A 15,964-nucleotide genomic window follows, 5' to 3' on the forward strand; every position below is an offset into this window, starting at 1 on the left:
CACTCTGAAACTGACCACACACCTATCTCACTCTGGAACTGACCACACACCTATCTCACTCTGAAACTGACCACACACCTATCTCACTCTGGAACTGACCACACACCTATCTCACTCTGAAACTGACCACACACCTATCTCACTCTGGAACTGACCACACCTATCTCACTCTGGAACTGACCACACACCTATCTCACTCTGGAACTGACCACACACCTATCTCACTCTGGAACTGACCACACCTATTTCATTCTGGAACTTGCCACAGGTAGAAGATACCAGGGAACGGTTGACCGTCAATGAAGCAAAGATTGATGATCTGTGCCCAGACGGTGTTGGGCTGACGGTGGAGAGTAGCGCCCTGATGGGATTGAACTTGCCGAGTTGAGGGAACCCAGCTCGATACGGCTCGCCATGCCCAACCATTCCTCCTCCTTGCCTGCGCACCTCCTCCGTGCCTACGGCGACTACAACGCGACGGGTTTCGGCAACCTCTCCCTTGACCTGCTGCGGACCTTGGTCAGCTCTGTCCGGCAAGGCGCCGCCCCGCGGAACGCCCCCCTGCAGGCGTTCCTCGTGGTGGCCTACTCCATCACCATCGCCGTCTCCCTCTTTGGTAACCTCCTGGTGTGCCAGGTTGTGCTGCGAGGCAAGAAGGTTAACACTGCCACGAGCCTCTTCATCGCCAACTTGGCAGTTGCGGATCTGATGATCACTCTTCTGAACATGCCCTTCACCCTGGTAGGTTCGTTCATTCATTTAGGAGGCGGCATCGGGGGTGGAATTGGGAGATGAGCAGGGCAGGCTTGAATATTCCCCTGCTTCTCGTTTCAATGTTTCACTATGAAAGGGTGTAATTTTCCAGGAGTGCAGGACCAGAGGGAGTTAGGTGGACAGATCATTGACACGTGGAGGAGAGGTTAATAAAACCCTTGGTACTCTGAGCTTTATTGATCGGGGGAACAGAGAACGAGAGCAGGGATGAACAAGGTGGTGCGGCACGGTGGTTAGCACAGCTGCCCCACAGCGCCAGGGACCCGGGTTCGATTCCCGGCTCGGGTCACTGCCTGTGTGCGGACTGCACATTCTCCCCGTGTCTGCGTGGGTTTCCTCTGGGTGCTCCGGTTTCCTCCAACAATCCGAAAGATGTACTGATTAGGGTGCATTGGCCATGCTAAATTCTCCCTCAGTGTTACCCGAACAGGCGCCGGAGTGTGGCGACTAGGGGATTTTCACAGTAACTTCATTGCACTGTTAATGTAAGCCGACTTGTGACACTAATACTTAAATAAACTTTTTAAAAAACTTATGACTGTTACACTACATGCTGCACCCTCTGCTTTCCTCCTCCCCATGTACTCTATGAATGGTATGCTTTGTGTGTATAGCGTGCAAGAAACAATACTTTTCACTGTATCCCAATACATGGGACAATAATAAATCAAATCCTTCTCCCCTATGTACTCTATGAATGGTATGCTTTGTCTGTATAGCGCGCAAGAAACAATACTTTTCACTGTATCCCAATACATGGGACAATAATAAATCAAATCCTTCTCCCCTATGTACTCTATGAATGGTATGCTTTGTCTGTATAGCGCGCAAGAAACAATACTTTTCACTGTATCCTAATACATGTGACAATAATAAATCAAATCCTTCTCCCCTATGTACTCTATGAATGGTATGCTTTGTCTGTATAGCGCGCAAGAAACAATACTTTTCACTGTGTCCCAATACATGTGACAATAATAAATCAAATCCTTCTCCCCTATGTACTCTATGAATGGTATACTTTGTCTGTATAGCGCGCAAGAAACAATACTTTTCACTGTATCCCAATACATGTGACAATAATAAATCAAATCCTTCTCCCCTATGTACTCTATGAATGGTATGCTTTGTCTGAAATACTAATAAACAAATAAATAGTAGATTTGATTGGATTTATTATTGTCACATGTATTGGGATACAGTGAAAAGTATTGTGTCTTGCGCACTATACAGACAAAGCATACTGTTCATAGAGCACACGGGGAGAAGGATTTGATTTGATTTATTATTGTCACATGTATTGGGATACAGTGAAAAGTACTGTTTCTTGTGCGCTATACAGACAAAGCGTACTGTTCATAGAGTATATAGGGGAGAACGATTTGATTTATCATTGTCACATGTATTGGGATACAGTGAAAAGTATTGTTTCTTGCGCGCTATACAGACAAAGCATACCATTCATAGAGTATATAGGGGAGAATGATTTGATTTGATTTATTATTGTCACATGTATTGGGATACAGTGAAGAGTATTGTTTCTTGTGCACTATACAGACAAAGCATACCATTCATAGAGTATATAGGGGAGAATGATTTGATTTGATTTATTATTGTCACATGTATTGGGATACAGTGAAAAGTATTGTTTCTTGCGCGCTATACAGACAAAGCATACTGTTCATAGAGAAGGAAAGCAGAGAGTGCAGAATGTAGTGTTACAGTCATAGCGAGGGTGTAGAGAAAGATCAACTTAATGCGAGGTGGGTCCATTCAAAAGTCTGACAGCAGCAGGGAAGAAGCTGTTCTTGAGTCGGTTGGTACGTGACCTCAGACTTTTGTATCTTTTCCCCGACGGAAGAAGGTGGAAGAGAGAATGTCCGGGGTGTGTGGGGTCCTTGATTATGCCGGCTGCTTTTCCCCGAGGCAGCGGGAAGTGTAGACAGAGTCAATGGATGGGAGGCTGGTTTGTGTGATGGGATTGGGCTGCATTCACCACCCTTTTGTAGTTCCTTGCGGTCTTGGGCAGAGCAGGAGCCCAGACCGAGCTGTGATACAACCAGAAAGAATGCTTTCTATGTAGAAATTGGTGAGAGGGAGGGAGCATTGACTTGAGGTGGGAAGGGATGTGACCCCCCTCCCTTCCCCGCCGCCACACTCAATCTTAATCTTGGTCCTTAGGTCCGCTTTGTGAACAGTACCTGGATGTTTGGAAAGCCAATGTGTCACATCAGTCGCTTTGCCCAGTACTGTTCGCTACACGTCTCCGCGCTCACGCTGACTGTCATTGCCCTCGACAGATACCAGGTACGTCCAGTTGGCTTCACGCGTGTCAGTTCAACCTCGGAGCAGGAGGAGGCCATTCGGCCCCTCGGGCCTTCTCCGGCCAGAGCCGTGGCCGATCGCCAACCTTCCTTTCCACCATTTTTCTGCCCTCTGTCTCCTGGTGTCCAGAGATCCATGGACCCATGGGGACGAGGCGAGAAAGCGGGGTTTGGTGATGATATCAGATCATTGGGTGGCAGAGGAGATGGGCTGAGTGGTCCACTTCTCATAGAATCCTACATTGTAGAGAAGAGGCCCTTCGGCCCATCGAGTCTGCACCGAACACAATCCCACCCAGGTCCTACCCCCATATCCCGACATATTATATCCACTAATCCCTCTAACCTACGCACCCCAGGACACTAAGGGGGCAATTTCTTAGCTTGGCCAATCAACCTAACCCTAATCTTTGGACTGTGGGAGGAAACCGGAGCACCCGGAGGAAACCCACGCAGACACGAGGAGAATGTGCAAACTCCACACAGACAGTGACCCGAGCCAGGAATCGAACCCAGGACCCTGGAGCTGTGAAGCAGCAGTGCTAACCCGCTGTGCTACCGTTCTCTTCCTACATCTTAAGGAACAGACTCCAGAACCGGTGAGGGGGGGTGCGGGTGGGAGGGGGGTCACAGTCTGAGGATTCGGGGGTAGACCATTGAGGGCGGAGGTGAGGAGACATTTCTTCACCCGGTGGAATTCATTCCCACAGGAAGTAGTTGATAAGAACATAAGAAATAGGAGCAGGAGTAGGCCATCTGGCCCTTTGAGCCTGCCCTGCCATTCAATAAGATCATGGCTGATCTGACGTGGATCAGTTCCACTTTCCCGCTTTCTCCCCTTAATTCCCCTGTCTATCAGAAACCTATCTACCCGTGACTTAAATATATTTAGCGAGGCAGCCTCCACCACTTCAACGGGCAGAGAATTCCAGAGATTCACCACCCTTTGAGTGAAGAAGTTCCTCCTCAACTCTGTTCTAAACTGTCCCCCTTATCTTGAGGCTGTGCCCTCTAGTCCTGCTATCCTTTCTAAGTGGGAAGAATCTCTCTACCTCTACCCTATCCATCCCCTTCATTATCTTATACGTCTCTATAAGATCCCCCCTCATCCTTCTAAACTCCAACGAGTACAGACCCGGTCTATTCAATCTCTCCTCATCAGCTAACCCCCTCATCTCCGGTATCAGCCTGGTGAACCTTCTCTGTGCTCCCTCCAAGGCCAATATATCCTTGGTGGATATATTTTGGCATCCTTGATGCCAAAACGTTGAATGTATTCAAGAGGCGGTTGGATTTAGCACTTGGGGCGAATGGGATCAGAGGTCATAGAATCATAGAGGTTTACAGCACGGAAACAGGCCCTTCAGCCCAACTTGTCCATGCTGCCCTTTTTTTGAAACCCCTAAGCTAGTCCCAGTTGCTCGCGTTTGGCCCATATCCCTCTACACCCATCGTACCCATGTAACTGTCCATAAGAACATAAGAAATAGGAGCAGGAGTAGGCCATCTAGCCCTTCGAGCCTGCCCCGCCATTCAATAAGATCATGGCTGATCTGTCGTGGCTCAGTTCCACATTCCCGCCCTCTCCCCATAACCCTTAATCCCCTCTCTCATCAAAAACCCATCAACCCGCGTCTTAAAAATATTTAGCGAGGCAGCCTCCACCACTTCAACGGGCAGAGAATTCCAGAGATTCACCACCCTTTGAGTGAAGAAGTTCCTCCTCAACTCCGTTCTAAACCGCCTCCCTCCCCCCCCTTTATCTTGAGGCTGTGCCCCCTAGTCCTACTGTCCTTTCTGAGCGGGAAGAGTCTCTCCACCTCTATCCTATCCATCCCATTCATCATCTTATACGTCTCAATGAGACCTCCCCTCATTCTTCTAAACTCTAACGAGTACAAGCCTAGTTTATTCAGCCTCTCCTCATAGCTCAACCCCCTCAACTCCAGCATCAGCCTAGTAAACCTCCTCTGCACTCCCTCCAAGGCCAAAATATCCTTGCGTAAGTACGGCGCCCAAAACTGCACACAGTACTCCAGCTGTGGCCTCACCAATGCCCTATACAGCCGCAGCAAGACCTCCCTACTGCCTCTGGCAGCTCGTTCCAGACACTCACCACCCTCTGTGTGAAAAAATTGCCCCCTCTGGACCCTTTTGTATCTCTCCCTCTCTCACCTTAAACCTATGCCCTCTAGTTTTAGACCCCCCTACCTTTGGGGAAAAGATATTGACTATCTCACTGATCTGTGCCCCTCATTATTTTATAGACCTCTATAAGATCACCCCTTAGCCTCCTACGCTCCAGAGAAAAAAGTCCCAGTCTATCCAGCCTCTCCTTATAACCATCAAGTCCCGGTAGTATCCTAGTAAATCCTTTCTGCACTCTTTCGAGTCTCACGTACCCATTGATACCCTGAGTTCATCTGCCTTGCCCGTCACACCTCTTGCATTGAAATAAGTGCAGTATAATCTGCACTTCCCTTGCTCCTTTTTGCCTGATCTGTCTGATACTGAGATTGCTCACACTGCCTTTGCTAATTAATGTGCTCTCTTTAATTTCTGTGCTGTCCTCAACTTCTTCCCCACTAGAACATCGAAAACATAGAAAAACTACAGCACAAACAGGCCCTTCGGCCCACGAGTTGCGCCGATGATGTCCCTCGGCTTACCTATAACCTGTTAAGTTCCATGTACTCATCCAGAAGTCTCTTAAAAGACCCCAGCGAGTTCGCCTCCACCACCACCACCACCGATTCCACTCACTCACCACCCTCTGAGTGAAAAACTTACCCCTGATATCTCCTCTGTACCTACTCCCCAGCACCTTAAACCCGTGTCCTCTCATAGCGACCATTCCAGCCCTGGGAAATAGCCTCTGAGAATCCACCCTATCTATACCTCACGACATCTTATACACCTCTATCAGGTCGCCTCTCATCCTCCGTCTCTCCAAGGAGGAAAGACCGAGCTCCCTCAACCTATCCTCATAAGACATGCCTCCCAATCCAGGCAACATCCTTGTAAATCTCCTCTGCACCCTCTCAATAGCTTCCACATCCTTCCTGTAATGAGGTGACCAGAACTGCGCACAATACTCCAAGTGGGGTCTGACTAGGGTCTTATAAAGCTGCAACATTATCTCCCGACTCCTAAACTCAATCCCTCGATTAATGAAGGCCAGTACACCGTACGCCTTCTTGACCACATCCTCCACCTGCGAGGCCAATTTAAGAGTCCTACGGACCCGGACCCCAAGATTCTTCTGATCCTCTCCACGGCTAAGAGTCTTACCCTTGATATTGTACTCCTTCATCCCATTGGACCTGCCAAAATGGACCACTACACATTTATCCAGATCGAAGTCCATCTGCCACTTATCCACCCAGCCTTGCATCCTGTCTATGTCTCACTGCATGCGCCATCCTATCTATTTCACGGCCATTGACCCAAAGCACCCGCCAAACTAGTTTGAACCCTCCCAAGTGGCTCTACCACATAAGAACATAAGAAATAGGAGCAGGAGTCGGCCATCTAGCCCTTTGAGCCTGCCCCGCCATTCAATAAGATCATGGCTGATCTGTCGCTGCTCAGTTCCACTTTCCCGCTTTCTCCCCATAACCCTTAATCCCCTCGCTTATCAAAAACCCATCAACCCGCTTCTTAAAAATATTTAGCGAGGCAGCCTCCACCACTTCAATGGGCAGAGAATTCCAGAGATTCACCACCCTTTGAGTGAAGAAGTTCCTCCTCAACTCCGTTCTAAACCGCCCCCCTTTTATCTTGAGGCTGTGCCCCCTAGTCCTACTGTCTTTTTTGAGCGGGAAGAGTCTCTCCACCTCTATCCTATCCATCCCATTCATCATCTTATACGTCTCAATGAGATCTCCCCTCATTCTTCTAAACTCTAACGAGTACAAGCCCAGTTTATTCAGCCTCTCCTCATACCTCAGTCATTTCCCTGCCAGGGTATTAGTCTCCCTCCAGTTCCGGTCTAACCCATCTCTCTTAAATAGGTCAGAAGAGACCCTCCCAATGATCCAAAAATCTAAATCCCTGCCCTCCTGCACTAGCCCTTAAGCCACACATTCATCTGCCTAACCTTCCAATTCCAATTCTCAGTAGCGTGTGGCACTTTCGTAGTCCAGGAAATATTGCCTTTGACCTCCTTGAGTCTTGAGTCTTCACAACCCTCTGGGGACAGAGAATCCCACCCTTTTGTAGCTTATGTAGGATATGGGCACAGAACCAGTCCATTTGGCCCGACTGATCCAATCTGGTGCCCCAGTTGGGTCATTCATCTAAATCTACCAATAAAAAAGGAGGGAGGGAAAATGTAGGAAACTATTGGCCAATGAGTTGGACGTCTGTTGCTGTGGCTGGCTGGGCCAGCATTTTGTCCCCATCCCTAGTTGCCCTTGGAGGGCAGTTGAGGGTCAACCACATTGGCTGTGGCTCTGGAGTCTCACGTAGGCCAGACCGGGGTAAGGACGGCAGATTTCCTTCCCTAAAGGACATCTGTGAACCAGATGGGTTTTTCCGACAATGGGTCTTCAGTAGATTCTTAATTCCAGATTTTCAAATTTCACCGTCTGCCGTGGTGGGATTCGAACCCGGGTCCCCCAAATTATAAGCTGAGTTTCTGGATCAATCGTTCAGCGATGGGTAGCATGCTTGTACAGTGGGTTAGCACTGCTGCCTCCCATTGCAAGGAACCCGGGTTCAATTCCTGACTTGGGTCTGCGCACAGTTTGCACATTCTCCCCATGTCTGCATGGGTTTCCTCCGGGTGCTCCGGTTTCATCCCACAGTCCAAAGATGTGTAGGTTAGGTGGATTGGCTATGCTAAATTGCCCCTTAGAGTCCAAAGATGCGCAGGTTAGGTGGATTGGCCATACTAAATTGCCCCTTAGTGTCCAAAGATGTGTAGGTTAGGTGGATTGGCCATGCTAAATTGCCCCTTAGAGTCCAAAGATGTGCAGGTTAGGTGGATTGGCCATGCTAAATTGTCCCTTAGTGTCCAAAGATGTACAGGTTAAGTGGGCTGGCCATGCTAAATTGCCCCTTAGTGTCCAAAAATGTGCGGGTTAGATGGATTGGCCACGCTAAATTGTCCCTTAGTGTCCAAAGATGTGCAGGTTAGGTGGATTGGCCATGCTAAATTGCCCCTTAGTGTCCAAAGATGTACAGGTTAGGTGGATTGGCCATGCTAAATTGCCCATTAGTGTCCAAAAATGTGCGGGTTAGATGGATTGGCCATGCTAAATTGTCCCTTAGTGCCCAAAGATGCGCAGGTTAGGTGGATTGGCCATGCTAAATTGCTCCTTAGTGTCCAAAGATATGTAGGTTAGGTGGATTGGCCATGCTAAATTGCCCCTTAGTGTCCAAAGATGTGTAGGTTAGGTGGGTTGGCCATGCTAAATTGCCCCTTAGTGTCCAAAGATGTGCAGGTTAGGTGGATTGGCCATGCTAAATTGCCCCTTAGTGTCCAAAGATGTGCAGGTTAGGTGGGTTGGCCATGCTAAATTGCCCCTTAGTGTCCAAAGATGTGTAGGTTAGGTGGATTGGCCATGCTAAATTGCCCCTTAGAGTCCAAAGATGCGCAGGTTAGGTGGGTTGGCCAAGCTAAATTGCCCCTTAGTGTCCAAAGATGTGCAGGTTAGGTGGATTGGCCATGCTAAATTGTCCCTTAGTGTCCAAAGATGTACAGGTTAAGTGGGCTGGCCATGCTAAATTGCCCCTTAGTGTCCAAAAATGTGCGGGTTAGATGGATTGGCCACGCTAAATTGTCCCTTAGTGTCCAAAGATGTGCAGGTTAGGTGGATTGGCCATGCTAAATTGCCCCTTAGTGTCCAAAGATGTGCAGGTTAGGTGGATTGGCCATGCTAAATTACCCCTTAGTGTCCAAAGATGTACAGGTTAGGTGGATTGGCCATGCTAAATTGCCCATTAGTGTCCAAAAATGTGCGGGTTAGATGGATTGGCCATGCTAAATTGTCCCTTAGTGCCCAAAGATGCGCAGGTTAGGTGGATTGGCCATGCTAAATTGCTCCTTAGTGTCCAAAGATATGTAGGTTAGGTGGATTGGCCATGCTAAATTGCCCCTTAGTGTCCAAAGATGTGTAGGTTAGGTGGGTTGGCCATGCTAAATTGCCCCTTAGTGTCCAAAGATGTGCAGGTTAGGTGGATTGGCCATGCTAAATTGCCCCTTAGTGTCCAAAGATGTGCAGGTTAGGTGGGTTGGCCATGCTAAATTGCCCCTTAGTGTCCAAAGATGTGCAGGTTAGGTGGGTTGGCCATGCTAAATTGCCCCTTAGTGTCCAAAGATGTGCAGGTTAGGTGGATTGGCCATGCTAAATTGCCCCTTAGTGTCCAAAGATGTGCAGGTTAGGTGGGTTGGCCATGCTAAATTGCCCCTTAGTGTCCAAAGATGTGCAGGTTAGGTGGATTGGCCATGCTAAATTGCCCCTGAGTGTCAGGGGGACTATGTGTGGGGATAGTGGGATTGTGGTTGGCGCAGACGCGATGCGCCAAACGGCCTTCCTCTGCAATGTAGGGATGCGATGAATACTGTGTCCGATTTTGGTCTCCTCACTGAAGGAGAGAGGAAGTGGGATCTTCCTCTTCACCCCAACAGGCTGTTTTCAGATGTTCTTTGGAACACGGAGTACATATCGACTGTTTGATTCCAGACTGGGCTGAGTGTGAATCACTCGTTAGGTTCAGTGGGAGTCACCGCAGCGCTGTGTAACTGGATAACTGTCGATCTGTATACACAGGCTATCATGCACCCTTTAACACCACGGATGTCAGTGCCCCGAGGGGTCCTTTCCATCGTCAGCATCTGGATCCTGGCCTCCTGCTTCTCCCTGCCGCACGCCATCTACCAGAAGCTATTTCGCTTTGTGTACAGGTGGGTGCCACGTCCAGCCGGCTCTCTTCCACCCGAACGGCAGAGGTGCCACGCTGCCCAGGGGCAAGACGTCCGTCGCGGGCGAGCCGGGCGGTCCCCAAATCTACCTCAGCCGGAACGGGGATCGAACCCCGTTGGGCACCAATCTTGTGGGGGATTTCTTCTGAGCTGTCCCCAGCATAACCATCTGATTTGATTTTTTATATTGAGTTGATTTATTATTGTCACGTGTATTGGGATACAGTGAAAAGTATTGTTTCTTGTGCACTATACAGACAAAGCATACCATTCATAGAGTACATAGGGGAGAAGGATTTGATTTATTATTGTCACGTGTATTGGGATACAGTGAAAAGTATTGTTTCTTGTGCACTATACAGACAAAGCATACTGTTCATAGAGTACATCGGGAGAAGGATTTGATTTATTATTGTCACATGTATTGGGATACAGTGAAAAGTATTGTTTCTTGCGCGCTATACAGACAATGCATACCATTCATAGAGTACATAGGGGAGAAGGATTTGATTTATTATTGTCACATGTATTGGGATACAGTGAAAAGTATTGTTTCTTGCGCGCTATACAGACAATGCATACCATTCATAGAGTACATAGGGGAGAAGGATTTGATTTATTATTGTCACATGTATTGAGACACAGTGAAAAGTATTGTTTCTTGTGCGCTAAACAGACAAAGCATACTGTTCATAGAGTACATCGGGAGAAGGATTTGATTTATTATTGTTCCATGCATTGGGATACAGTGAAAAGTATTGTTTCTTGTGCGCTAAACAGTCAAAGCATACTGTTCATAGAGTACATCGGGAGAAGGATTTGATTTATTATTGTTCCATGCATTGGGATACAGTGAAAAGTATTGTTTCTTGTGCGCTATACAGACAAAGCATACCATCCATAGAGTACATAGGGGAGAAGGATTTGATTTATTATTGTCACATGTATTGGGATACAGTGAAAAGTATTGTTTCTTGCACGCTATACAGACAAAGCATACCATTCATAGAGTACGTAGGGGAGAAGGATTTGATTTATTATTGTCACGTGTATCGGGATGCAGTGAAAAGTATTGTTTCTTGTGCACTATACAGACAAAGCATACCATTCATAGAGTACATAGGGGAGAAGGATTTGATTTATTATTGTCACATGTATCGGGATACAGTGAAAAGTATTGTTTCTTGCGCGCTATACAGGCAAAGCATACCGTTCATAGAATCCCTAGAGTACAGAAGGAGTCCATTCGACCCATCGAATCTGTGTGCTGACCACAATCCCACCCAGATCCTATAGCCGTAACCCTGCTAATCCTCCTGACACCAGTCTCACTTTAACATGACCAATCCAGGTGCCCGCACATCTTTGGAATGGATTCATAGAGTACATAGGGGAGAAGGAAATGACAGAGTGCAGAATGTAGTGTTACAGTCATAGCTAGGGTGTAGAGAAAGATCAACTTAATGCGAGGTAGGTCCATTCAAAAGTCTGACAGCAGCAGGGAAGAAGCTGTTCTTGAGTCGGTCGGTACGTACGTGACCTCAGACTTTTGTATCTTTTTCCCGACGGAAGAAGGTGGAAGAGAGAATGTCCGGGGTGCGTGGGGTCCTTAATTATCCTTCAACGAGAAGCGACATGACGAATAACAGAACATTTACAAGATGGACTGGAAATGATAAATTATTTAAAAAAGCTTTTAAAGCTAATTTATTGGCGACCTAAATGATGTTTGGTCCACGGATCTGACGAGGGCTGTAATTTACAAATCAAACCATAATTAGTTTGGAGAAGGGTTCAGCCACAGTTGCCTGAGGCACCCTGGCCATCACTCACATCTTTTACACGTTACGATGTTTATTTATAGATGTTTTATCGACTCCCGAGAGTGCAGAAGGAGGTCATTCAACCCATCGAGTGTGCACTGACCACAATTCCTCCTAGACCCTCTCCCCGTAACCCCTGTGCTTACACTGCTAATCTCCCTGAAACAAAGGGGCAATTTAGCATGGCCAATCTATCTAACCCACACATCTTTGGACACTCGGGGCAATTTAGCATGGCCAATCTATCGAACCTGCACATCTTTGGGCACCAAGGGCAATTTAGCATGGCCAATCCACCTAACCTATACCTCACAGAATCATATAATCCTACAGAGTAGAAGGAGGCCATTCGGCCCATCGAGTCTGCACCAACAACAATCCCCGCCAGGCCCTATCCCCATAACCCCATGCATTTTTCATAGTTAGCCCCCTGAAACTAAGAAGCAATTTAGCACGGCCAATTCACCAACCTGCATATCCTTGGACTGTGGGAGGAAACCAGAGCACCCGGAGGAAACCCACACAGACACAGGGAGAACGTGCAGACTCTGCACAGGATAGTCACCCAGCTGGGAATCGAACTCTGGTGCTGGGAGGCAGCAGTGCTAACAACTGTGCCACTGTGCTGGTCTTTGGATACTGTGGGGCAATTTAGCACAGCCAATCCACCTAACCTGCACATCTTTGGACACTAAGGGGCAATTTAGCATGGCCAATCCATCTAATCTACACACCTTTGGACACTGAGGGACAATTTAGCATGGCCAATCCACTGAACCTACACATCTTTGGACACTAAGGAGCAGTTTAGCATGGCCAATCCACCTGACCTGCACATCTTTGGACACTAAGGAGCAATTTAGCATGGCCAATCCACCTGACCTGCACATCTTTGGACACTAAGGAGCAATTTAGCATGGCCAATCCACCTAACCTGCACATCTCTGGACACTAAGGGGCAATTTAGCATGGCCAATCCACCTAACCTACACATCTCTGGACACTAAAGGGGCAATTTAGCATGGCCAATCCACCTAACCCGCACATCTCTGGACACCAATGGGCAATTTAGCATGGCCAATCCACCTAACCTACACATCTCTGGACACCAAGGGGCAATTTAGCATGGCCAATCCACCTAACCTACACATCTTTGGACACTAAGGGGCAATTTAGCATGGCCAATCCATCTAACCTGCACATCTCTGGACACCAAGGGGCAATTTAGCATGGCCAATCCACCTAACCCGCACATCTTTGGTTTGAGAAACCTATCAGCCACGATTGAATGGCAGTGCAGACTCGATGGGCCGAATGGCCTTTGAACGTCCACCACTATCTGGAGCAGTGAATTGCAGAGCGCTGATAAGTTGTTGCGGAACGCCACTTTGACCTCGCCTGGAGCATTGCGTCCAGTTCTAGATGGCGGCAAGGATGTGAGGGTTTTGGAGAGAGGGCAGAAGAGGTTCATGAGAACGGTCCCAGGAGTGAGGAACTTCAGAGAGGAGGGTAGATGGGAGAGGTAGAGAATGTTCTTCTTGGAGAAGAAGAGGGGATTCGATCGAGGTGTTCGAAATCCTGATGGGTTCCTGGACAGAGTGAATAAGGGAGAGAGCATTTCCATTGATGGAAGTATAGAGAGTGAGACGTGGCGGGTAGGGGGGGGTGGGGGGTTGGGGGGGGCGGGGGGGGGGGGGGGGGCGTTGGGGGGGGGGGGCGGTGGGGGGTGGGGGGGTTGCGCACAGGTTTAAGGAGATCGGGACCACTCTGCCCCAGAGTGTGGTGGTTCCGATCGAGAGGGAATTAGATTGAAAAAGTTAGAAAGATTTTCCAAAGTTTATTTGTTCGTGTCTCAACTAGGCCACATTAAGAACATAAGAAATAGGAGCGGGAGGAGGCCATCTAGCCCTTCGAGCCTGCCCCGCCATTCAATAAGATCATGGCTGATCTGTCGTGGCTCAGTTCCACATTCCCGCCCTCTCCCCATAACCCTTAATCCCCTCTCTTATCAATAACCCATCAACCCGCGTCTTAAAAATATTTAGCGAGGCAGCCTCCACCACTTCAACGGGCAGAGAATTCCAGAGATTCACCACCCTTTGAGTGAAGAAGTTCCTCCTCAACTCCGTTCTAAACCGCCCCCCCTTTATCTTGAGGCTGTGCCCCCTAGTCCTACTGTCCTTTCTGAGCGGGAAGAGTCTCTCCACCTCTATCCTATCCATCCCATTCATCATCTTATACGTCTCAATGAGATCTCCCCTCATTCTTCTAAACTCCAACGAGTACAAGCCTAGTTTATTCAGCCTCTCCTCATAGCTCAACCCCCTCAACTCCGGTATCAGCCTAGTAAACCTCCTCTGCACTCCCTCCAAGGCCAAAATATCCTTGCGTAAGTACGGCGCCCAAAACTGCACACAGTACTCCAGCTGCGGCCTCACCAATGCCCTATACAGCCGCAGCAAGACCTCCCTACTTTTATATTCAATCCCCCTCGCTATGAAGGCCAGCATCCCATTCGCCTTCCTGACCACCTGCTGCACCTGCAAGCTGGATTTTTGCGACTCATGCACAAGGACCCCGAGGTCCCTCTGCACCGTCGCCTGCTGCAGTTTTTCTCCACGTAAGTAATAATCCTTCCTACCATTATTCCTACCAAAGTGGACTACCTCACACTTGCCAACATTAAATTCCATTTGCCATTTCCTGGCCCATTCGCCCAGATAACTGCAATGAAGTTATTGTAAGCATCCCCCTCGTCGCCACACTGCAGCACTGCACCCTCGCAGTGCCAGGGGCCTGTGTTCGATTCCCGGCTCGGGTCACTGTCTGTGAAGAGTTTGCACATTCTCCCCGTACCTGCGTGGGTTTCCTCCGGGTGCTCCGGTTTTCTCCCACAGTCTGAAAGACATGCTGGTTCGGGTGCATTGGCCGTGCTAAATTCTCCCTCAGTGTTACCCAAACAGGCGCCGGAGTGTGGTGACTAGGGGGATTTTCACAATAACTTCATTGAGGTGTTAATGTAAGCTGAACTGTGAGACTAATAAATAAAGTTTAAACTTAAATTCTCTCTCAGAGTGACCCGAACAGGCCCTAGAGTGAGGATTTTCACAGTAACTTCATTGCAGTGTTAATGTAAGCCTACTTATAACACTAATAAATAAACTTCAAACTTAAATTCTCTCTCAGAGTTACCTGAACAGTTCCTAGAGTGAGGGTTTTCACAGTAACTTCATTGCAGTGTTAATGTAAGCTTACTTATAACACTAATAAATAAACTTCAAACTTAAATTCTCTCTCAGAGTTACCTGAACAGTTCCTAGAGTGAGGGTTATCACAGTAACTTCATTGCAGTGTTAATGTAAGCGTACTTATAACACTAATAAATAAACTTCAAACTTAAATTCTCTCTCAGAGTTACCTGAACAGTTCCTAGAGTGAGGATTTTCACAGTAACTTCATTGCAGTGTTAATGTAAGCCTACTTATAACACTAATAAATAAACTTCAAACTTAAATTCTCCGTCAGTGTTACCCGAACAGGAGTGCGGCAACTAGGGGATTTTCACAGTAACTTCATTGTGGTGTTAATGTAAGCCTATTTATCACACTAATAAATAAACTTTCAACTTAAATTCTCTCTCAGAGTTACCCGAACAGGCCCTAGAGTGAGGATTTTCACAGTAACTTCATTGCAGTGTTAATGTAAGCGTACTTATAACACTAATAAATAAACTTCAAACTTAAATTCTCTCTCAGAGTTACCTGAACAGTTCCTAGAGTGCGGATTTTCACAGTAACTTCATTGCAGTGTTAATGTAAGCCTACTTATAACACTAATAAATAAACTTCAAACTTAAATTCTCTCTCAGTTACCCGAACAGTTCCTAGAGTGAGGATTTTCACAGTAACTTCATTGCAGTGTTAATGTAAGCCTACTTATAACACTAATAAATAAACTTTCAACTTAAATTCTCTCTCAGAGTTACCTGAACAGGCGCCAGAGTGAGGATTTTCACAGTAACTTCATTACAGTGTTAATGTAAGCCTATTTATAACACTAATAAATAAACTTTAAACTTACATTCTCTCTCAGAGTTACCCAAACAGGCTCCGGAG

At 47.4% G+C, this 15,964-nt stretch overlaps 1 protein-coding gene across 1 annotated transcript in view; it reads left to right on the forward strand.

Moving 5' to 3' along the window:
* Positions 1-414: 414 nt before the first annotated feature.
* Positions 415-15,964, forward strand: part of LOC145340072 (G-protein coupled receptor 83-like) — a gene marked incomplete at its 3' end in the record, with an annotated part of 30,928 nt that continues 15,378 nt past the window's right edge. The window contains exons 1-3 of the mRNA XM_080184494.1: positions 415-741; positions 2,956-3,081; positions 9,875-10,008. Of these exons, the coding sequence (XP_080040620.1) occupies positions 415-741; positions 2,956-3,081; positions 9,875-10,008 (587 nt within the window). The remainder of the gene's footprint in view (positions 742-2,955; positions 3,082-9,874; positions 10,009-15,964) is intronic.

The sequence above is a fragment of the Carcharhinus amblyrhynchos genome, unplaced genomic scaffold, assembly GCF_965287045.1.
Source record: "Carcharhinus amblyrhynchos unplaced genomic scaffold, sCarAmb.v2.hapA scaffold_757, whole genome shotgun sequence".
NCBI lineage: Eukaryota > Metazoa > Chordata > Chondrichthyes > Carcharhiniformes > Carcharhinidae > Carcharhinus > Carcharhinus amblyrhynchos.